This window comes from Trachymyrmex cornetzi, unplaced genomic scaffold (assembly GCF_001594075.2).
Source record: "Trachymyrmex cornetzi isolate Tcor2-1 unplaced genomic scaffold, Tcor1.1 scaffold61, whole genome shotgun sequence".
Classification (NCBI taxonomy): Eukaryota; Metazoa; Arthropoda; class Insecta; order Hymenoptera; family Formicidae; genus Trachymyrmex; species Trachymyrmex cornetzi.
Genome location: NW_017299926.1, coordinates 1,710,624 through 1,736,047, shown reverse-complemented (window position 1 = coordinate 1,736,047; position 25,424 = coordinate 1,710,624). Strand labels below are relative to the sequence as shown.

The 25,424-nt window shown below is 33.0% G+C and overlaps 1 protein-coding gene across 4 annotated transcripts in view; it reads left to right on the top strand.

The window, feature by feature from the left end:
• The window catches only part of LOC108766700 (protein couch potato), an 83,655-nt gene that overhangs the window by 32,796 nt on the left and 25,435 nt on the right, over positions 1-25,424 (top strand). For 3 of the 4 annotated variants that reach the window (XM_018516145.1, XM_018516149.1, XM_018516147.1), the window contains 4 exons: positions 7,147-7,224; positions 12,572-12,625; positions 19,558-19,620; positions 22,175-22,316. In XM_018516145.1, coding sequence (XP_018371647.1) covers positions 7,147-7,224; positions 12,572-12,625; positions 19,558-19,620; positions 22,175-22,316 — 337 coding nt within the window. The remainder of the gene's footprint in view (positions 1-7,146; positions 7,225-12,571; positions 12,626-19,557; positions 19,621-22,174; positions 22,317-25,424) is intronic. The other variant, XM_018516148.1, reaches the window with a different exon arrangement.

Sequence of the window (25,424 nt, the reverse complement as noted above, 5' to 3'; positions counted from 1 at the left end):
AAATGACTATAATTATAGTTATTATAAAATAATTGAAATTACCATAAAAATTATAGTCACACACTTGAATCATTTTTATGGTAATTTCAACTATTTTATGGTTATAATAACTATAATTATATATATAATCATTTTAGGTTGCCAACTATATACATTTGTTGCTAGAACTATATACATAGTTACTGTTATTATTATTATAGCAATAATAATTATAGTAATATGTAATTATTATTACAAATACCAAACATTTTTCTCTCAGTGTAAGTTTGTCAGTACCGCGCTGTCAAAGCTTTGAAGAGACAAAAATTGCTCAAATTGTCACAAAAACAGAAAAATACTAAATATACAATTGAGGAGTGTTAAAGTTGTATTGCGAATCTAAATACGGGGTTCTAAACGGAAAAACTTTTTGATAAAACACTGAACAATCTAGATTAATCTCTCACTCATTGAAAATCTAATCATGCTGTTTTGATAGCAATTATGATCTTTTGTTCCGTTCGTTGACTGAAATCAGCGACCTTCTTGTTGGCGACGCCAAGTTTCACTGCGGTTGTTGAACTAACCGTAAAAAATTAAAGAGACACGCTATTACGCGGTGCAGAACTGTTCACTTGTCGCACATCTAAATCCTGAGAACATGTCGCGGACATCTGCGTGCGCATAGCCGGAAAAATCTGCCGCAAACTTTGTTCTCTCACGTTCTGGTGTCATCGTGGCTGGCTTGCCGACCGAGACGTGAAATTGCTCGGATGCGCTCCAAATGCGGCGTTTCTGTACCTTGTGAAGTCGTACGATACGCATTTTTTGCAATTCGTACGCAGTTCGATACTTGTCGCATTCTGACTTCTTTTATGAAATAAAAAAGTAAAGATAGGAAAATAAAAAATATGTTTCTTATTATCGCATCAAAACTAGCTACTTTTATAAAGCAACTTTTCTAATCCTGTTTCTCTGTGCCAAATAACTATTATTTATGCAAGATTAAACATGACGAGAAAAACGTTAATTTGTAATTGATAAATGATGTATCGAAGAAAATTTATTTTAGAGTTAAATTAGAAATTTTAACTTTACGCTTATTTTTGATTGTATACACATCAAGTCGATTACAAGTAATTTTAAAAGTCTAGATTTCTCATATGTAAACGTATCGTTGAACAATTTTTTAATTGTTGTAGTATTGATAAATTATAACCGAGAGGTTAAATAACAGAGTATTAATATAAAACAAATAATAAAATAATAAATTAATAAAACCATGATATTAATAATTGGAGGAAAATATTAATAAAAGTTATTACTTTTTGCAATATATATAAATTACATATATAAATTGTTTTTTCCTTTTTTATTATTCACGTGCAAAAATATTCACTCTTGAACTATATGCGCAGTCAAAAAACATTTCCCTATTCGCCTACGTTAATTTGATTCAGCATTCTTGTATTCTCAACTGCTGCTAGCAGAACATTGAATATTTTTACTAGCGAATTGTCTGTTGTATTCAACATGACACGTTCATGTTATGAAAGAATAAAATAATTTGTGTCAGAGAGAAAATTGTGCTATCTTTTATTTTATCACTATTTCCCATGTAGTCTTTTATTACTGCTTTTCCTGTGTTCGCTAGTGTTTACGTTCACATCTGCACTGGTTACGTTAATACACCTACGCGCGATTGTGTTGATACGCATGCACATTCGAAAGCTTCATTGGATTGTATAAATCTCGCGCGGCTTTGCTCCGTCTGTCTGTAAAGAGATATGTTTGTAACCGCGCATTTCCATTTGGAATCCGGCGAGGCGTGTATTTTACAAATTGTTCCTCTCGGCATGCTCTTGAATTACCTGTAAATTCTGATTCAAGATTAATCGAATCCGTAGTAGCCGTTGCGTTTGACCAACGCTGCCAACACGTTACTATGAAGCAATGAGCTTTGAGCCAGACAGCGGTTGTCTCTCACTCGAATTGTACTGGATAATAATGTACATACATACAATGCAAATATTCTCGGGGTTTACGCTATCGAATCTGTAAGTCTACATTCCCGGCAGAATTAAAATACTGAACTTCCGATGTAGACATAATATCCGAGGGAGTAACCGCAGCTGAAATATTGTCTCATAGATTACATGATTTCATTTTCATTACATATAAAGTCATTTGGTAAGATATACGATTTTATTTAATATTATACAATGATTTCTCATGGTTACATATGTAATTATCGGAATATACATAGATTTCATATGAATTTTATAATGATTTCGAGGACTGTGTCCCACGATTACATTAAGTGCAGTGTTTTCCGTTATCTAGATAAAATTATCTAAATTATTATCTAGAAATGGCTTTGTCTTATTTTTATCTAGATTATTAAGAATATAGATTTTCTTTATTTTATTTTAGATAAAATGTTATCTTTTTCAAATTAACTATGATTGTAGAAAAATATTGTAAAAAAATTTCTATATAACTTTCAGTAGTAGTAGTGATGAGAATTTTTTCGTGATATATGAAGATAAAAAAACTGGGATTAGTATAACATCAGTTATAATTCAAAGCAATATTGAAGTACTTTCATATTTAGAAGATAAATCTAAGGAATTAGATATTCTTAATTTGGGGTGGCACCTAGTTGGACACGGCTCAATTGGACACGAGCCACTCACAGCGCTTGAGACTACAAAGCTCTTAAGCACCGGTCGCTGTGATTGGTGGTGTCCAATCGAGACGTGGTCAATCGGGATCACCCCTTTAATTTGTATCCACGTACCAAATAAATTTTTTTTTAATATAACACATTATTGCCATCATCAATGCCAGTAGAGCGCTTCTTTAGTTGTGGACAACAAATATTAATATCACGTAGAAATTGTTCGTCAGACGAAATGTTCAAAAAACTTTTATTCTTAAAAAATAAAGATTAAAATGAAAATATAAATACATTTTTTGTATTCTAAATTGTTTTATCTAATAATTAGTTAGAAACAAAATTATCTTAAAAATCATCTAGATAAAAGTTTTTTAAATTTCATTCCTTATCTAGATTAAAGTTAATTACCTTCTAAGATACATTTTTGTGTGATTCATCTTATCTATATCAAGATAATTTTTAATTATCTAAGCGCGAGCACTGAAAGTTTTTTTTACTCCCTCGATAACATCAGCTATATTTGATGTAATATTAATACAAACTAGCAATTAGAATAAGAAAGAAGCAAGGAAAATAAGATAATGGGAATTTTGAAATTTAACTCTCAGTTTTCAAGATAAAAATTTATTAAAAAGTTAAAAGATTGGAATTTATAAAAATAATATTAATTAATTAATAATGCTGAACTATGTATACATGATGGATTTCGAACCTTTTTAATATATAAATTAATATCTCAATTTTGATTTGTGTCTATGATATTGTAGTTTGCGAAAAGTTTTTGTTTTGACACGATTTATATATATATGATACTATATGTATAATATTGAGCACACGATATATTGCAATAAAATTTATGTTGCATTATAATTTGAAACAAAACATATAATATTTGATTGCGTATGAGATTTAAATATTTATGAAAACTAACTTATAATTTAAAAGGATATTTAATTACTGAAGGAGCAATTTAATATGATAGAGTTATAGTTGCCTGGAGCAAATCAATTCGGGATTATAGATATTTTTTCTTTCATACTTGCACCGCTTTTCTGTCCTCGACGCTTCCTGCCGGAAATTAACGAGGGGACGGTAACGAATCGCTGCCTTCCTTCTGTCAATCGTGCATCTTGAAATAAACCGAGTATGCGATTAATATTTTCCTATTGAAACTATTTTTATCACAGTAGGAATTAATTTACATCTACCTAATTTCCGCTCTATGAATTATTGAGAAGCTAAATAATTTTAATCTTTAGATATACAGATAGATAAAATGCGATTTCAGTGCTTGTTAAAAATTTAATACTCGTACATAACTACATTTTAATCAAAGATGATATTTATAAAATTTAAATATCCCGAAGACAGAAGATTATATCCGTAAAACTTGTTAGACGAGAATATATTTTATATTTATATATTTAATTTATAATATATTAAAAAACCAATAAATTAATCAAAAAAACGAGAATTACCTTGCGTATTTATTACACACGCTCGTCAGAGTATACAAGATTATTTCTAAATAACAGGGACCGTTAAAAGGGGAACGCAAATATGGAACGAGGAGTGTCGCCAACGGATGTGCAAGTGACGACGCGGCATAGTTTTGAAGATGAAACAATGAGAACTAGCGACACGGTCAGTTGCAAGCTGGGAGCGGACTCGCTCGTCCATGATTAATTATTGTCATTTAGAAGCTACGCCTCACAAAATCCATCTAAGATTGTAAACATGGAAAAGAAGCGAAGAAAAAAACAGAATAGGAAACTAACAATCTTCTAGATAAAGATCTGATGCGTGCTGTGTTTAATTAGCGTAACGGACGAATAATATTCGTAAGCAGAATGATTTTGCTTTGTTGTTAAATAGAAGAAATACATAATTACGTAAGTCGTTTTAATTTTCTGTGAAAAGTATGGCGTCGACGATGAAGGAATGGAAGATGCGCTTCATATTTAAGATCGTATTATTGCATATCAAGATTAGGATTAAGCTGATTAACTTGTTCGTAAATTGGAATAATAGGAATTATTTGAAACTTTTGAAATATTGTAAACTCCATGGATGTTCGATTTTGTAAACTTTTTTAAATAAAATGAATTAATAAGTAAACAATGAAAGGGTCACGAGCCATTCTAGATGTTTAGTGCTCTATATTAAAATTCGTGTACACATAAAAACATATGTACAATATACAAGAATTTTAATATGTAGTATTAAACATCAAGCTTGGCTCATGGTTCTTTCTTTATTTATTAACTTGTTTAAATTGATGAACCTTATATTATGTTATTTGAAGTATTGTTGAAATGAACTAGTTTTCTAAATAGTTGAATTTCCCAACTTTTGCATCTTTATGCTTTGTTTTCTTTTCGAGGATACAGAAGGCGATCTACTCTGATGTGAAAATTATAAATCAGGCTTTCGCATAGTATTGAGCAATTACATTCTTCTGATAAATTTCACACGATTTAAGAGTTGCCTTTTCCCTCAACTGCCTTCAGCTTCGCACAAGTAGGCGGAGATCTATTCTGCGATCTAATCGGATAATTGCCGAGGAGGATAATTTGCGTTCCTTCCTTCTTGATCGACGTGGTTTACTAGGCTCGATATTAACGTGCAAGTGTAGTAAAGTCCCGATAGCTATCGAGACTTTGCTCGAAGTTCCGTACAGTTCTAAATAATTTAAGGAAAATCATTAATAGTTTTTTTAAGGTAAAGTAACTTTTTTGCTTTTTCCAGAGAAATCTTATATCTATACAATGTAAATTCAATTATAAAGATAAGTACGTTTGGAATCTAAGAATTATTACATCTATTGCCTCTGTTATTTCTTATATATATATATATAAAAGAGTCTTCTTTTGGTGGTCTGTATTAGTCTCATTTAAACTTGATCTTATTCGACCTGTTGAGATTGTCGTCAAGACATTTGATGGTCGACAGTAAAATAAAAGCGTCCTTACAAAAATTAATTACGCGAGCAGCGGAGCGAAAGAGAAAGACTCTATAATTAGATTCGCGCGCGTGCGTCATACTTTTACAACCGCCGCGATGTTTCTTAACTTTATTAATTGCTGCAACCTCATTGCGGCAATTTGATGCTCCGCTCTAGAGATCATTATAAGTTAGACGGCGCGAGCGCGAGCGCGAGCGCGAGTCAACGTCGGTGTCGCACTTACCTGCGTACCTACGCCCGCGATGCACCGTATGTGCAAGTGTGTGTGTACATAGCCGCAGCAATTACTTAAGGCCCAGTCGGTGTAAGACGCTCATGTAACTTGGCCGACGAAACTTTACCGGTTACTCTCTTAGTCTCATCCATTAGTAGACGGCCCGCCCTGCGACACGGTTGTGGTTACGTGTCTCGCTTACACTTACAAGCGTTTACACGCGGCCGGGTTTTTATCAATGTTGTAAGTTTAGGTGACAAGAAACTCGGTAAACTGGCTATTAATTCATGAATAGTTAAAGAAACTTGACTAAGTACTACACCGCGAAGAACAATTTCTTCTTATATAAACGTTCTTTCCACACAAATATTTTTTCGATATATTATTTCTTTGATTTTTGTTCATGGAATTGTTTATAATAAACAGTGTTTTCTATTAATAATTCTGTTTTGTATAAATATATTATAAATCATTCTGCTTTAGCCTTAATATATATAAAAATATACATAATAATATTTATTATATATATATATAAGACTATAATAATTTTAAATATTAAATTTTAAATATTAAATTGTTATAAAAATTTATTTTTATAATATAATAAAAAAAGCTGTGCATAATAAATGGATGAATTACTAATATTCTCAATGAGAACACTTGATTATCTGCGTACCAACTGTATTTAACAAGTGTTCGCTAGCGAAAGCTGCCTCGAATCAGCATCAATCTCCTTTTTTGCCGCATTGTTCCCGATGATGGCACTCAATACGAAAACCTGATTTACATTCTCCATTGAAAGCGAAATAATATCACATTAATTCAGCCACATCGATGTTAATGACGAACGGCCGGAAAAGATGATTGATATCGCGAGGAAGGAAGACATATCTTCGTGAATCACTTTTAAAGATCTCTAAGGGTTGTGCCACAATTAATTGGGATCGCCTCCATAAATTGCCGAATTAATCGTGAAATTAAAAAGGATGACGAACGAGGGGGACTGACTTCTTCCTGTCTCGGGGCATCTTACATTGATTCTGCAATTAGCTATCGATTCATCTGACAAGACGAGGGCAGGAGTCAAGGAAGTCGGTTTCCTCGTCTCCCAGTCTGGAGTCTGGACTATACGCCTCCTCGCTCGTCTTCTCTCTCTCTCTCTCTCTCTCTCGCCCTCTCCCCCTTTCTCTCGCTCTGTCTTTGTATTTCTCTCTTAGTCTCTGTGTTTCTCTGTTGCTGTTTTTTCCCTCTACACTAACCAATTAGGTTAATTAACTCAATTATCGTTCTCTTTCTCTCCTGTTTCAGGTGCGCACCTTGTTCGTGAGCGGCTTGCCGATGGACACCAAGCCGAGGGAGCTCTATCTGCTTTTCAGAGCGTACGAGGTAGGTGAATCTCTCTCAGAGAGTTTGCTCTCTCTATTCGCTTTATTTTATATATAGACATGCATTCGCGATGTTGAGATCAAAGGGTCTGGGAGAATTCAAGATTTGGAAAGTTAAATATTCCAACGGTAATGCGCGAGTTCACAAATGTGAACGATACGATATTAAAGGACCTCAAGTTCTGATAACATTAATATTCTATCGTAAAGTATAATCGAAAACATACCCTGAAACAGAGTTCAAAGATTCAAAAGCTTTCAGAATTGAAGAACGTGGAATGCTTAAAATTATAATTTTCGAGGTATTTACGATTAAAATTTTAAATCTTTGAAATTTTATGTATTTTGACATTTTAAGATTTTAATTTTTAAATGTCCATCAGAGAAAGAGAATAAAAATAATTCTTTATAAATGGTAAAAATTAATTAATTTGATTATAATTAAGTTATTTAATTATGATTACGCGCGTCAATAATTAATTTTGTTAGTAATTAATTTTGCAGCATTCTAAATCCAAATCTCTAAATATTTGTATGCAAAAATATAAAATATAAAAAAAAACAAATATAACTGCTTTCTTTGCTGAACACAGTAATGTATTGATTTCCAATATTCTCCAATTGATCTCACATCGTTGTATATTGTATTTATCCGTATATTTCAGATTTTGGGTAATTTGTTTTTGTCTTTGTTATCGCGTCAATTATCTTCCTTTACTTCATCCTACTCTTCGCCGGCACATTTAACTCGTCGTTCAATAAGTTCAACTGTGGTTCTCGTGATGCACGGTTCTCGTGGTTTCATGCGAAACGCAACATTATGACTGAAGCGTTCGAACTGTATTCACAAGGGGAATATTCCCCTTATGAATCATATTCGTCTACGCCGACCATTCGCCACGGGAGAGACGGTACTCCTCTATAATGTCATATTTGCTCGACTCGGGATCCTAGTTTAGTTTGTCTAGAGGGTTAATTATGTCGGTGCCAATTACGAGCTTGCATTTCGAGCTCCGACACCAGCCGAGACGAAAAATCGATAGCCATGGAATTTGATGCTCTTCCTATACTGTAATTTGACGTGTGTGCGAAAACTCTCATTTTTAATTTTTCACATTTTGATTATTCAAAACGCGATTAGTAAGTGTAAATAAATGAAATTTCGTAAATAAAGAAAAGTATAAATTTAAAAAAGGAAGTTTTTTTTACGAAGGGGAGGTATATCTATTTTTAATCCTCTGTCCGCAATCTGAGTCTTTCTTGGCACAAGCAAAATTTCACTTTCAAATTTTTTCTTTATTTCCCAGTTTTTATTAAATATAAAGGTTTTAACATTTGAGTTAAAAATTTATTTGGTAATGTAATAGAGATGTTGTAAAGTAGCTTTGAATTTTTGAAAATTTTTGGAAAGCCTATAAAATAGTAAGAAACTTGAATTGGATGTAAAGAAGATTCAGATTGTAGATGGAGAGAATAAAAATACGATTTCAAATGGAGGGTAAATTTACATAAGCAAATCTATTTAATTATAATTCTTAAGTTAATGTTTCCGCATCAATATTGAAATTCTAATTAACAACGAATCTAAGAAAATTTATTGAAGATTACGCTCGTGAAAGTTAAATATCTTTCGTGTACATTCGGGGCGAAATTCAATCGTGATTTAAATCGATAGCGGCTATAGAGTGCAGAGAAACCGCGGTTATTTGTTGCTGGGAAAGGAAGGACAGGTGGAAAAACGGCGAAATTGTTCTCGCTCCATTTGGAAATCTCCCTCGAAAGTTAAATCCGGGAGATTCTCTCGAGCGTGTCGTTATTCGACGGCGAAAAAGGCGGCAGCGGCGGCGGCGGTGCGGCGCAACACGGCTTTTTTTACTCCTTGCTTCGAGCTTTGTTTTGTATATTCATGAAATCGTTGTGAGTAGTTCGCTTAAAGGGATTAGGATTAGTTGCATGGTTGAGAATTACCTTTCCGTCGGTATCGCGGGCGCTGCTCCTTGAGCGAGGTGTACATCCAAAGAGCATCTCTTCTTTAGAGCATTTCTTCGATCCTGGGGCACTTTAAATAATGATTTTCGCGACGAAATATAATATAGTACCTTTCTGATCGGTTTATAGACTAATAAAAGAGAAAGGATAGTCGATGAACTTACAAATTGCGTTTATGCAATCCTGAAAGCCGTTATTATATCGAATTGGCATTATCTTATTATCTATATATATGTAAGTATATGAGATAGTTATTATACAATGATTTAATATATTATATTAATGTTGCAAGATAATCGCAGTAATATAGAATATGCGAATTGAAAAGATTTAATGACGTAATTATTAATATACAAATTAATGTGCATAGTAATGTGAAATTCTTTGTATAAATCGATTATGCAAATCGATTCATTTAACATTATTGCGATTGAAATGAATTTTTTTATTTCTTTATTTCCTATATTTCTTTATGTATGAATTTATAGGTAAATTTGTTACTATAAATTGCAGTTCTTTTCAATATTTTTTTTAATTAAAAAATGTAATTATATATATATATATATATATATACACACATATATATCTTCATTCCTGCCCTATTAAAATAAACTTTGTTTAAAATTGAAACGAGAAAATGAAATATTGTTACCTACGCGTATTCCAGAAATTGATCGATGCATCATATTGCTTTCACTCAATTATTTATAATTGATACACACTATTCGCCTTCTATTACGACTCAGATAATTTTTGAATACGATATCTGATGCGCTCTATATATGATATAACCAGAAATAATAACTTGTCTGTGCATAAATATGCCCGCGGTCTTTTCATATATTTGTATCCTTCATATAATACGAATTGAATTCTTAATTATTGCTTGACACTATCGAATAAACAAAAATAGAAATTATTAGAATCGCCTCTATCGAAACGACAAGAGTTGAAGATTGGAATTCTGAAAATTGGTTATGTGAAAGTCTGCAAACATATCTCGAACGCAAAAACGTGAGCGTTGTCTCGTATACAGTGTGCACCGACTGCGGTGTGGGAGTGATGTATATTGACAGTGGCCGTCTTCTGCACGCGAATCACTGCAGCTCCTCGCATCAAGAGAGAACGCGATTTCTTGGCATCGATATGACACATAACTGGCGACATACCGTGAACAATAAACCTTGAGTAGCATCACCACGCGCGTTATTTTCGCTCGCAAATCTCTTGGTGCACACACGAAGAATCTTGTCGCGCGAATCCAGTTATTAATCGTTTTTGAGATATCGTAACGTTATACGCATAATCTGTGCGACCCGGTTTCCATGGATTTACGACGAGTTTTCAGCGCGCCGGAAGGAGAGCCAGGCGGATCAGTTCGCCAACGTATCGTACTACCGCGAAACTTTTGGAGAAGTGCAGGAACTATTTGCACATTGTATGTGAGCACAACATATGCGAGTGACGTCGAAAACTCGATTATGCTTCCCCGCGAGACCAGTCTTTTAATGACTGCGATATTTCATAGTTAAGGGAAGTTAATTAATTATGTGCGAGACACTGAACTCAGCGCCAAGAATGTTGAAATGGATACCTTAGAAATATAACGTAGCGTACCGATATATCTAAGATGATTTAAGACATATATTTTTTGAATGATCCAGACAATGAAAATGTAATATTGAAATTTATAATATCGTGTGCATTAATTATATTCTTAACGCGAGAAATAGCAGAAAATTGATTAACCAATCTGATAATTTGAGTTGAATACAATTATTAATTCCTATAGTTATTATATAATACAAAATTAAATTTTATATATTCAAATTTAAGAATTTTTATTTTATTTGCTATAAAAATTAAGCAGTAATATTTCATGGATAGGACAAGCTGATTAATGATGCAAGATTAAGAACCTCGCGAGTGCCAAGAATGTTGTAACAGATACTTGGGAAATTTCGCACATCGATCCATGCGTCTAAAGTGAGACATTTAGATGAAATTCAAATTTATCATTAAACTTTCTAACTTATTTAAATAATAACATATGTGTCTACGTCTAAATTTTTAATAAAAAATTGTAATAAAGAACAATTAATGGAATTAATTATTTAAAGTTTTCAATACACCTTTTCACGTATTGTCACAAAACTATAAATTATCTTGGCACTAGATATTTAATTCTATTATTAGTTTTATTAAATATATATAATTTTTGGATAATTATAATTGCAGCGCTACACAATTAATTGATGATTAATACTTGGAAATCTTTGGAAAATGGTGTGGAGCATTTTTGCTATTGCTCGCGTATGCAAGTTTGAAATGTTTGAGCTCGAAAAACGTAGCACGTCGGATAAACGTTCCGAGACTTACCGCGCTCTCTAATTGCGGCTTCGTTAATTAGCACTTCCATCGCGATCGTGCAATTATTAACAGTTTGGTACTCTGGTAATGAATACTACTTACAGCGTTCGCATGTAACCGAGTGCTCATCTCGCGCGCGTTCTACTTGAGGCTCTATTATAAAAATTACGGAAACGTTACCTTACTGCAAGGATTCCTTTATCTTTAGCGGCAGCATGAAACAAGATTCTCGATAGCGCAATAACGAAGCGTTACGCATTAAGATTGTAGGAAATTAAAAAGTCTCTTACACGGCTTTTCTCATATCAGGAAATGGAATAGAGCACGTTAACGATGGATAATTCAAGCGATAGCCGTTAAGAAATTCACGGATATCTTAGCATTTGTGTTAGGTATTTAATAAAATATGTGAATGTCTTGCTTTATTTTTCATTCGGCACTGTTCGCTATTCCGAATAGTCTCCGTAAATTTTGCTGCAAAAAGAACCGTGCCGAGCGCATTTAACAATAAATCACAGAACCATATATATTGTATGTGTATTATATTTTTAAAATAATTTCTTAGACTAGAAACCGTATTTTTATAATAGTTATTTGTATTAGTTAATTTTTTGTTAATGTTTAAATATTTAATTGAATATTGTGTGTTTGTTTTTTATTTCAAAAAGTTTCTTTAAAAAAGGGATTTTTTTAAAAACTGTCCAAATTTTCCAGGAAACATGAAAGTACAATTGTTTTATGTTATATTATACTATTTAAAATAGACTTGCATGTGTCTATTTTCTAATGCTTATTTCACATTTTTAAATAAGTTTAAGTTATCATAAAATAATACAGATCTTTGTTTTATTTTTAAGCAAAAATAAAATATATAACAGATATCAAATTCATATAAAGTTAGTCAATTTTTTGTTTAACCATATCGGTTGCAAACAGTATTTTGATATGATATGAAGTTTTAATGACGTGATATTTTTTTCCTGTTCCAGGGGTACGAAGGGTCGCTGTTAAAAGTCACGAGTAAAAATGGGAAAACAGCGTCGGTAAGTTGCCATCGCTTAATTGACAATATGATTAGTCGATGTTACGTTTTCAACATAGTGTTTTTTAACATTCATACCGAAAAAGCGTTATCAAGCTTTTAACATAGATACATTTGCCCTAGATTCGCGAAGTAGCTCGATACTGTCGATATACGCCGTTTCTTTATGCACTTGAGAAGACGAAGAGATAAAATTGGATCCCGGCTTTTCTCGAGCACATTTCTAGAAAACGTACATTTCAAGAAAACTCCGAATCAATTACACGGGGTAGTGAAAATAGCGCAAACTCTTTTTTTTCTTCCTTTCTCTCTCTCTCTCTCTCTCTCTCTCTCTAGCACAACAATTCTCAAGGGAAAAAACGAATGGAAAAAGTTTGTCAGCCAAACCACGAGTTTCGATCGAATTTTTGGACCACAGGGGAGTTTGCGTGATTTCGTGCATTCTCTGTTATACATTCTTATCAATTCTTTATCGATTTATTTTTATTTACAGGACTGTATAATACATCGTTATTTATTATATATATTTACATAAAATTTTCATAAGTAAAATAACTTCGTGTTCTACAAGTTATAAAAAACATAATTTGCATTTTAAATCTCTTTCTTGTAATAATAGCTCGCAGAATATCGTAGAAATAAATAATTTTCATTTTATATATACAAAAATAAAAAGCATTTTGATGCTTAGTACTCTATATATTATATAATTTTCGAATTCTTGTGAGGATTAAAACTACACATTTTTAAATGAAAAATTAAAAACAGTAGCTGTTTATGCTAAAAGCTTTTTTTATTTATTCAAAGCATACTCGTAGATTACGTGAGTCACGAAGCCTTAAAAATATCTAATCAGCCGACAGAGAGAAATACATCAAATTTCATCATGCGGCAATGCCATCGCGCGCACTACTCAACCCAGTATAATCCCCCGAGATAACATTAATTTATGCGGCGACGGTGGAACAGCACACGCGAGAGCATACTGACGCTGTAAAGTCCTTAATCCATAAAGCATTTTAACATTTTTTATTTTAGTATTTACTTTTTAATTCTGTATCCTTTACCAGACTTTACCTGTATCTCGCACGTGATAGATATATTACGACTTTCTAAAATAAAACTACGACGATTGTGCATTGATTACTAAAGAATCTCATTTCATTCAAAGAACGTCGGATTACGGAAGTTTAAAATATTACGATGGATCTGGGTATAGCAAATCTTTGATTTCCGATCTGTTATTCTTGGCAGTTATAAATAGTGAAAATTATAGAATTTTGAGGTGCGACGAAGAGTCAGAACAATATTTAATTCAGAGTTTATTTCATAGTTTAGTTACACGCTTAGAATTTGTTGATTGCAAGGTATAATGGATTTAAAAATCTGTTAGTTTTCCGAACTGTAAGATTTTTGAGGCTATCAATCTCCGAGAGAAATTATAGTTTTTATATTAGTACAAAACTTCGCATTTATCTATGGAAATCTATCAATTTGATTTTATATGGGTCTTTGAATATACCTCACTCTCCCGCTTCTGTATATTCCGGGAGATATATCAATCAATTTCCTGCTGTGTGAATTTTCGACCACATCAAATCTGAACTTCAATACAATGTGTGTAGGCGTGAATCCTTAAATTTATGGAAATCTCTAAATATCGGAACCTCATGTCAGTTTATTGAATTTCGTGCTTTGTATTATTTGCCAAATGTCGAAATAACGAATTTTTCGTCTATTTTTCTAAATTCCATCTAGATTCGATATCGATTATCGGGATAATCCGCAAATATACCACGTGGAATAAAGTTAATAACATGTTTTCGTTCCTGCATGCAGCTTGACCTCGTTGTAACCAGCGCGGAACGCAAGCGGCGGCTCGTAATGGCCGTGGTGATGTAATTGGATATAATATGAGCAGAATGCGAATAAAACGGACGAGAGAGGCACAGCCGGAGAGGCACGATTTCCGTGTGAACGGTGCTTAAACCTCTTTGGCCACTGGCACGGTTGGGTACGACTGACTGTGCGAATCGATAGCGGGTCGGACCAACCTTTCTACCATTTGTTTCCTTCGGTCATCGTTGCGCAAGGAACGAAAAGCAGCAGCCGAAGAGCAGTTTCTCAAAAATGGCGACGCCCTGAAAAGATTTTCAAATGTTGTTAGAAGCTTTTGTTGTCTTGCATTCTTCCGTTATCTAGTGCGATGTGCCATTGCGGAGTTTGTACAAAGCTCCTTTGTAGCTTCGGTGATGATGATTTATCTCCGTCTTGGAGTTGCTGCTGGAAATCTCCTACAAACGAGAGAATTTATTTTCTCTTGATCTCCAATTGAGATTGCAGATTTTTCGGTTTTTTTCGCAGATTAAACTCGATTTGATTTCAGTTTAGTAAGATAAAATCGATCGTATAATAATAAAGAGTTTCCCAATAAAAACCTCTCTCGCACCTGCTATTGATTAACTCGAGAAAATTTTTAGTTTTAAAACATGGCTGATTACTCTCAGAGCTCGGAGTAGATTTGATAATAACCAAGTAGATAATACTGCAATGTTTATTCGTTTTTATAAAAAACCTTTTATCTCTCTTTCGTTATATTGTACATATTATCGGATAAATGCGACAATGTAATAACTTTCGAGCGTTGAAATTAACAAGTATTATTTCTTAACGGCTTTTCGTAATAATTTTATATAACATAATTAGTATCTAGATATTTTTATCAAAAAATGCGCGAAGTTAATCAAGTTTGAGAACTTCTCTACAAGATATTTATTTGATTTAATTCGAATCGCTTAAAATAATATACTATTGCGTCTTATATCTTGCGTTTATTATAATTGCTGTTAAAATTTAGATATAGATAAGTTTTTATACTGTCGTAACTCTTGCAATTAGTTTAAATTATATACAGCACATGACTTTTAGACTAGTTTAAAACATCGATAACCTGGTTAAAAGTTAGAAGGTTGTCTGTTGTTTAAACTGTACTTTGTTTAAAATTTAGCAATAAATATCTAGCTAGGCTCTTAATTTATTAATTCGATTTTTATCTCTCTGAGCCTTTTGTTTCGTCTCGTTTTTCATTATTTTTATCGAAAATATATTTTGTTATACAAGTTAGTCAAGAGTGTATCAATCATTCCGCATTACGCGTTTTGTTTTTGAGTTGTTACGTTTGAACCTACATTTATTGGTTTTTCTATGAAGAGAGCAATATTTTTTTTTCTGCAAACGTACACGTATGAAATTCGAGGTGCACGCACGTATGAAATTCGGGACGTTCAAATTTGACAATTTCCTGAACAACTGTTGTTAAAAAAATTCACGGCGTAGGCATTATTATAATTCCTAGGCCCTTCGATTATACATGACCGCGTTGCAAAAGTGGTACCTTTACCTGCCTCTATCTAGGGTTACATGCATAATTGCATGCGCATTTACATGACCATGGTGCATATACGGGCACAGGTTGTCGTCGCGGCGGCACAAAGAACGCCGATGCCCGGAAGAAAAGCCGATACGCCAACGTCGCGTCGTCGCGGTTCATGTATATATCAAGAGTGTGGTGTGCGACAACAGTACAAAAAAAAAGAAAGAAGAAAAACACAGGAGAAAGAAGGAAATCGATCGTCTCCATGGCCGCTGCACGCATGACCATTAACCTACATCGTATCACGATGCATGTATCGATAAAAAAACTGCTTGATGGTAAAACGACGATATGTATTACGTTTGGGTATTCCGTGTCCTGATAAAGAATTATTCTGCGAATTCGCGCGATGCACGCAAGGAAACACGCCACCCGCGTGCGCCCGGCGCGGCGTGACTATATCTGATATTCGAATCGAGATGGAAACGGATTGGTAATCATCGCGAAATAAAAAAACGGGCACGGATCGGTGGTGCCCGTCGCGTTCAGTTGCGAGAGCTGAATGTCTGTTACATGCGCAGGTGAAAGTGCGGCATATCCGCTTTTTTCTGTTTGTACTTTTAACCGTGATAACTGTGATTAGTTCAAGATCTGTAGCTGCGAATTTACTGAATCTGAGTTTCTCATGGAATTATTTCACAGAATTTCTACGAATATTAATCTAGATACAATTAATGAACCAATTTAATCAAATTTTGTTCGATAATTCTTGACACGTTTTATCTCGTTGCAAAATATTAAAAAAATGCTGATCGAATGTTGACAAAAATTTATCTTTGTTTAATATTTCATTATATAATATAATATTAGAAATATTATTAATAATTATTGATTGATAGGATACACTCTTTAAATCTTTTGGAGTGAAATCTCACTCCAAAAGACTAAAAAGTGAGCCAGTCTTAAAAAAAGAGTGAAAATAATTTCATTCTTGAATAAGAGTGGCAGATTTTCACTTTTTATAAAAATAAGATTTCATTCTTTTGGAATAAAAGTCACTCTAAGGAATAAAGTCTCATGCCAAAAAATAAAAAAAAAATAGAAGTGACATTTCATTCCATTTAATCTCACTCCAAAAAAGAGCGAAAATCTGTCACTCTGAAAAGTTTTCACTTTTTTTTTCTAGATTGGTTCAATTTTCTCTCAAAAAAATTTAGGAAGTATGTATGTATGTATATATATATATATATATATACACATATAATGTGATCTTTGAGATAAAGAAAATTATTGCGAAATTTTTTGGAACTTTACGAACAGCTAAATACCATTTGCATTCTAACTTTTTCTTTTTCACGGCGCCTCTGTGTTTCGATATTGCGCGCACTCAATTGAGTCGGATCCAATTTTATTCTTTCGGATGCATGAATATTCGAGGGATGTAGCGCGGAAGTAAACGGCAACGAGTAACGAATCTCCGCGTTAACGATCGGGTATTTCTATCTCTCACATCGATAGAATCGACACCTTCGATTGCAGTTGGTGTAATCACGCGATGCATTATGAAGCGTAGTAGGTTCGCCTTGACGGGCGATCGTTAGTGTGGATTGATCGGCGAATTTTCGCGTCGCGATGCTCCATCGCTCTCGTTGCTCCGTTAATTTCGTATAAACCGATGGAATCGATGCTGTCTACCGAATAAATTAGCGAATGCGCGCGCGCAGGTAAAAGGACAAATATATATTGAGAAATGCAACAGTGCAAGTATAACCAAAAGAGAGAGTGCAACTTCTCGATAATCTTGGTCAGTAACGTATTTTCTATAATTCTGTAACTGTAGTTCTAGGTAGTTCTAGAGTAGTTTAACCAGTTTTTTACCCTATGAGAAAATTATCGATTATACACCTAATTGTCGACTTAACGATACGGAATGCGTGAATAACATCGTGCGAACTACTCGTTTGAGTGCGAAAACAGGCACGTTTGATGTTGAATTGTGAAATTGTGAAAATTGTTACAATATATTAAAAATGCGTCTTTTTTTTAGAGAGTGCGCCCAGTAATTCGCACGATATATCCACGCATCTGATCTATATCGCTAAGTCGATTAGGTATGAGGTCGATAATTTTTTCGTAGGGTAAAAACTGGTTTGACTACTCTGATTCACCCTCTATATTGATAACAGAATATTTTTTTATATTTATTGGATTTATTGCATATTGTTACAAAATTACAAATGAAATTATCATAAATAAGTAAAATAATTAATTTCTTTATAATATTATATATTTAATTAATTTGCATTACATTTATTAACAGTTTATATTCTGCAAGAAAGGAATTACTGTAATTCTTATATGATATTGGAATTATTACATTCCTACTTTTAAGATAAAATAATTACATGATAACATTAGCAATAATGAATTCAAAATTTTATTTGATTAAAAAAAAGAGTTACACTTGTTCTCTGTTATTTAATATATAAAAGAATGAATGTATGTGTTTATGTTATTGTTTCTAGAAAAATTTGATATTATTAACCTTTTAATGGCAAGGTAGGGGTCAAATGTGACTTTACAACTTCATCAGTCAAAGTACTTTTTGATTTACTGCAATTATTTACAATTAATCAGTAAACTTTATTGTATTTTTTTTTACTTAAATAATAAAATTAATTAAAAAATAGTATTAGACATCTCTATATATTTGCTTTGACCAAATATAGCCTTTTTTGCTTGTGTATATATTTTTATCCAGAAATGTAAGAGAAGAAGTTTTATACTATTATTTTTATCCATTTATTAGATGAATAAAATGAAGCATCTGGTTGGATCTGACTCCATCTTACTAGATACGTTCTGAAAATAATTTTAGAAGATTAATTGTATAAAATATCTATGCAGTCGGTAATTTGCAATTTATATATAGCATTTAACTAATTATTTTGTTTAAATATGTAAAAATTTGAAAGAAATAAAAATTAATTCAAGCGCGATCAATTGAGCCGATAATTGATCTCGGATCTTTCACTTTCTGGGCGATTGCTTTGAAAGAAATAAAAATGAAGACTTTTTTGCGAATAAAGTTTCAAAAATGTAAATAAATAACATAAAACTTTTATATAAGTTTATTTTATTTCAACGGACTTATGATCTTATAACCGAAGCTATTTAATATCATTCCAATAAGTTGAAAAATTATTGAGATGATGATCTTTATCGATATGTTTTTATGAAGATTTTTTATCTTATTGTTAACATTAAACAAAGAATTAATTTTTAACATTATGCGATAATCGCGGATTACTTTGCATAACAATTTTATACTTCACTGGGGTACTTATTATGAACGATGCAACGAGCGTTCCCAAATGAAAACAATGATACAAATGGCAGAAACGCGTTGGTGATTCTATGCTCGTTCGAGGGCAAACTAATGGCGGCGATGAGGCGCTCGCGTAATGAATGCTCGCCAGGGGAGAGGGAGAGAGAGAGAGAGATGCTAATCGTGGATGCGACTAACGAAATGCTTCTTGTATTCTTCTTTCTCATTTCAGCCGGTGGGATTCGTGACTTTTCACACAAGAGCAGGCGCGGAGGCGGCGAAGCAGGATCTACAGGTAATAGCCCTTTTCTCGCAGGCATCGTGAGGCAAGGAAAAGCCGGGGAGAAAGTGATAGGCCCTCGCAAAGGGTCTCAGGGTTGACGCGCGGTTGATATAGTATACATACACAGTGACACTCACTCGTACAGATATGCCCGGCAGTATTTTTTTTTCTTTACGATTCCACCCTGCCTTAGATTCTCCAGCTGGCACGGGTTAATGCTACCTCTAGCTCTTACCTCCATTAGTTACTACATCCACGAGACCTCTCCATCTAACTACTCATTTCTCTCTACCGTAGCTTTCTCTCTCTATCTTTCTCTTTTTCTCTCATTGGGACCAAACGTAGTACTACCTTTTGTCTACCTGTATACGTACCAAGGCGTATTGTAATAACGCTGCACCGTGTGGCATTATCGATATATCTATATATGATGTTGTTTGCCTTCCGACAAGTGTCATCCCGTTGCATATACATATATTTAAATGTATTCAAAAAATTCACCGATGCTGCGAAAAAAATTATCTTTAGATTGTAATGGAGTATAGCAAAAGAACAAGTAGGGATACTTGATTTTACTGATAAATCATTTTCTTTCAAATTTAAAAAAGGAATTACTTTATAAATAAATTTAAAATATAATATTTGTAATAATATTTGTAATAGCTTATATCTTAATTTCCTGGATCGAACGTTCAGATTTTTACCCATCGTGCATTTTCTCTAGAATTGTAAAATTTTTTAATGTTAAAATTTTTGAAATTTTACACACAACGTAATATTTCACTTCATGCTAAAAAATAATTTTTATTTGTACAAGCGATGACTATGAATACATTAATCACACATTTGAAATACGAATATATTTATATGTAACGTGTATATATGTATCTGTAAATACATATATCTGCGGGGTGATCAACGTTGATTTAAAAAATATTCGTACCTCGTCACGCGATATGTTTTAGCATATATCTATATATAATTCGGGCGCGGAATAGCTTTACAGCTTTTGTTGCACGACGGCAATCAGATCGAGTTTTCTGGCTAAGTTGGTCACCCCGTATAGATCTACCATACCGTTGCAACTGACCTCACGCAATCTGCAATGTTATATAATCCAAGTACGGCAACGGTATAATACTACGTACGTACGTACGTACGTACGTACCGCGTAGAGAAACATCCTTTTGTCGGATGGACACGTTCGCTGGAAACACCCTAGAACGAACTAACGAGCCCATCTTATGAATACACGTACAAGGAGAGAAACACACACACACACACACATACATACATACATAAATACATATCTACACGCCCTTGTGCTAATTTTCCTTCTACCTGGCGTAATCCCATGTTATTATTATATCTACATCACTTTCGTCGCTAGCCACCTGTGATTCGATCGGCCCTTTCGGTTTGATTTCGCACGCGCAAAATGTATGCCATAGTGAGTCTGAACGCTGCATTTGGCTTTTGAGTTTCCAATATTTTCCTTTTCTTTATAAATCAGTAACAATTTATATATACCATATGGTATATATATATATATATTCGTATGCGTAGTCCTTAGATTCTTTTTAAAATAAAATATTGCTAACGGCAATTTCTAAAAAATTTTTAAAAATTTATAGTAAAAGATATATTGTTGATAGAATGAAAATATCTATGATGATAATTTTTACAATTTGAAATACAACTTGTGTGAATGAATACTTGTATAGATTTATGGGCATTACCGATATATTTTCATATATTTGTAAGAATTAATAAATAATTGAATAAATAATTAATTTTACACTGTTTTATTATGATTATATTGAGAAAGTAATATATGTAACATATGTTTCTATAGTTTTCCACTGTCAGTTCTAAAATGAACAGAAGTTAATTATTTTGATTAAATTTGGCGATTTATGGAATATCGATTAACGTTCATATTTTTGTAAACATCAATCTAGCTTATTTTCATGTTAAATTTACGCAAAATGGTCGATGTCAGTAAAATATATAAAAGGAAAATAAATTACTTTTGAAAACATGATAGACGTCATTGGCTAGCGTGATCTGTCAATGTTTCTGTAGAAATTATTGTTATATTACTAAAGATAGAATTGCAGGAAATTGCATGAGAAATATTATTACAGTTGTCGAAAAAAATATTGCATATATTGTATAGATATATTATATATACATAAACGTTTATACGTAAAATGACAAATATTTTTATACTGTATTATAAATATGTTAATTTTTGTTTAAAGACAAGATATACAATACATGGAAAACTTTAAAGATAATTGATAATTCTTTGCCTTTCAACCAAAGAATCACTTTTAAGAAGTTGTTGTGAAAAAAAACACAATATACCTAGAAAAACAAGATCTACTAAAAGCGTAATTTTATTTCTGATGGAAGATTAACTCAACGCTAGTGACGAAAGAATGGCTCTCCACTATCGCTCTCTTTTTTCATTTTTTTTCTTTCTCTCATCTTTGCCTTACTACACTACCACCACCCATCCACGTGTGCTCCCGATTTACTAATTTAGGGAATCTATTTGCAGCAGGGGGTTAGATTCGATCCTGATATGCCACAAACCATACGTTTGGAATTTGCAAAAAGTAACACAAAGGTTAGCAAACCCAAGCAACCAGCCGCTGCAGCAGCCACCTCGCACCCCGCTCTGATGCACCCTTTAACGGGACGTAAGTATGCACCGCCACTCGTTCACTTGCTGGATACGTCTCACTTACTATTTCTCACCCACTGCACCGACTACAAAGTGTCCCACTTCCTGTTGTCACTCGGCTGTTTTTTTTCAAAAGGATTTTTTTTACATACGTACCCTCCCCTGCCCCTCCACCAGCCTTCGCAGCGAGATCTGATGAGATCTCGTCATCGAGAATCGTATGACAATCGATCAAAGTACGAAGGGATTTCTCGCGATAAACCTACGCAATTAATATTATTTTACATTGTAAGGTGTACGCAGAATATACACAGGTAATACCTATACACTCGCGGTATGCGGTTACAATGGTGATCATGTTGAGGAAATTATCGTGCTTATTATGGTGTAGGACTATCGATAATAACATTTGTGTCGAGTATAGATAATCTCCGATTTCCGTGGTAACTATATACTGCGAATCCGCAATCCATCTAAAGTCAACGCGCTGTTATTTTCTCAGACAACATTAGACTTAGAGGTTCTTTGTTCTCGTGATGTGTTATTCTAACTCAGATTTGTTTATTTATCTACCTACATCTTCATTTGTATTTACTTAAGTTTCCACACACACAAATTCTGAAATTTCTTCCCACCCATATTCTAGATTTCTCTTACATATTACATTTTATAAAACTTTAAATTTATACACAAACTTTGGAAAATTAATTATTTGATGGTTTATTGTTTCACCATTTAATGTATATTTATAACATATTTTTAATTATTTACATTCAATAAGAGTAATGTTTTATTTTTGTTTAAACCTATGTTAAAAGTATCAATTTGAATAAAACTAAATTTATTTTTAAAATTTTCTAGATGTGTGTGAGATGCATTTATCAATACGAAGTTAGTTTCTATAATAAATGATATTTTAATATTCAAAAATTGTGTACTTTCATCGTTGTTGAACGGTTATGTTTAATCCATGTACAGGCATGCGTTCTCTTGAGGTATCCTGGGTATCAATCTTGTCGCACATTCCCATGTGTGCGTTATTGATATTATGAATCATAATTGATATTATGAATCATAACATTAAAAATATTTGTAAGAATTGCCAATCATTTGTTTATCTGCATCGCGCGGTACAGATGGATGGAAAATATCAAGAGAATTTATAACGACAACGAATGACACATTATTCATCGAATATGAATTGAAATTAAATGAAACTTTCCCTTTATTTTTTATATGTAAAAGTATCTCTAATAGTATTCGATAAAATTTATTCGATAAAGATAATTATTATCCTTAATTAAATATCATAAGCGTAAAACTAATGATTGAAGGATTAAAAATCACAAGGAAAGTGTAAAAATTATGAAACAATATATAATTGATCCACTGTATAATTGATTCATGTCGATTATACATTTACGTAGAATTATTCTGACTAATTAAAACAGCTTAATGGCAAATGTAATAACGGTTACGTGATCTTGCTAATATATGATAGAGAAATGTGGAAAATCTATAGATATATATGTTTTATATAAAAGTGAACAGAAGAAAGATGACTACCAGTGGTCAAGCCAGGCACATATACATATATTTCGAGGATCGATCATGGGTAATGGAACGAGAGGGGTAGAATAAAGTTGAATAAATCTCAAAGATCTGCACGTTTACGGGCTACGTGCGCGTTTTGCGCACGCAATAAATATGTATTTGTGTCACATTACGGAAACAGACTTGCCCGACGGACGTAAAGCGCATCAGTTTCCGAAGAAACAGCGACTGTGATAAATTTTGTTGCAGGCGCTGTCTGATTTTTGTATAGAATATAAGATGGTTTTTATTTCCATAATATTTGAAAACATCATTTGCCGAGCGATAATTTATTATCCGTGTCAGTGACGAATAAACTCCAACTATAATATGGTGATCTTTATCATGGGCGTCAACTTTTGCGGGGAGTGTGTGGAGTACTCCACACGTCAGAATTTTTCGTGTGTGGAATTTTTTTAAATAACTAGTGTTGAGCAAAAATAGTTAAATTTTTTTTAACTTTTATTTCAAAATTTCAATTACTGAGCGAATTGAGCGCGGCCGATAAAACACGCTTTTTCCTTTCCTTTGTAACGTAGTCCGTGTTTTTCTCTGTGAATATAGAAAATCGCTAGTAGTCTATTTTTTCGTAGAGGCGGTAAAGGCGTTCAGGGAGCGCGCTGTCAGCGCTATCGCGTCACTATATATTTATTTTTCATTAAACATCAAAACAGGGATAGAACTACAGGCCCTCTAATCAGAGCTAACGCGTCTGTGATTGGTCCGACATTTTTTTTCTTGTATTTCATTATCTAACCTTTTGACGATAAATTGTTGCAGAAAAGTGCTACGCATCCAATAATTTATTATTCATACATTTGGAGATTTCGAAGATTGTCTCGGATAGAGGGAGAGATGTAATCAAATAGGGATTTTGTAGTGCTTAACGGGCATGATTCTTGATAAAATTTACAATGAAGAAACTAGTTTATTGGAAAGATATTGTTGTATTAAACTGGTAGTACCCGATTTGTCAGAGGGAAATTCGGAGTTTACTTTCGTTTCGGGCACAAAAAGAGGTCATGAATGTGAGGCTAGAGGGAAAATATTAGGATATGTTCATTTTTCATATGGCAACGCTGGTCCAACTCCACACATGGTTAATCGACAAGTTGGCGCTCCTGATCTTTGTGACATAATAAGATTAGAATTTTAACATGTTATTTTATAGTAAATTATTTTAAATATAAAATAAGGCGTTATACTTGAAAAGTATTCTTATTTTTCTAATTTAAGATTTATGTCACATTAATAAAATCATTTAAGTCTTTCTACAGTGCTCTTTTCATGCTGAAATTGATTATGAAAGATTTAATATGCGCCGCTTCTAAGACTTAATAAAATTATGTATTGTTATATAGGAGCATTTGGATAATAATTCCATGTAATCTTTCAACCAATTTTCTAACTTGGGTATTTAAACAAACGTTTTGCAGCGAATCTGGAAAGGCAAATCGATTATTTAATTGTCTAAAAATTAGTAGTACCATCGGTACTATCCTTTTCGACTGAAACCAGCTATTAATGGCGT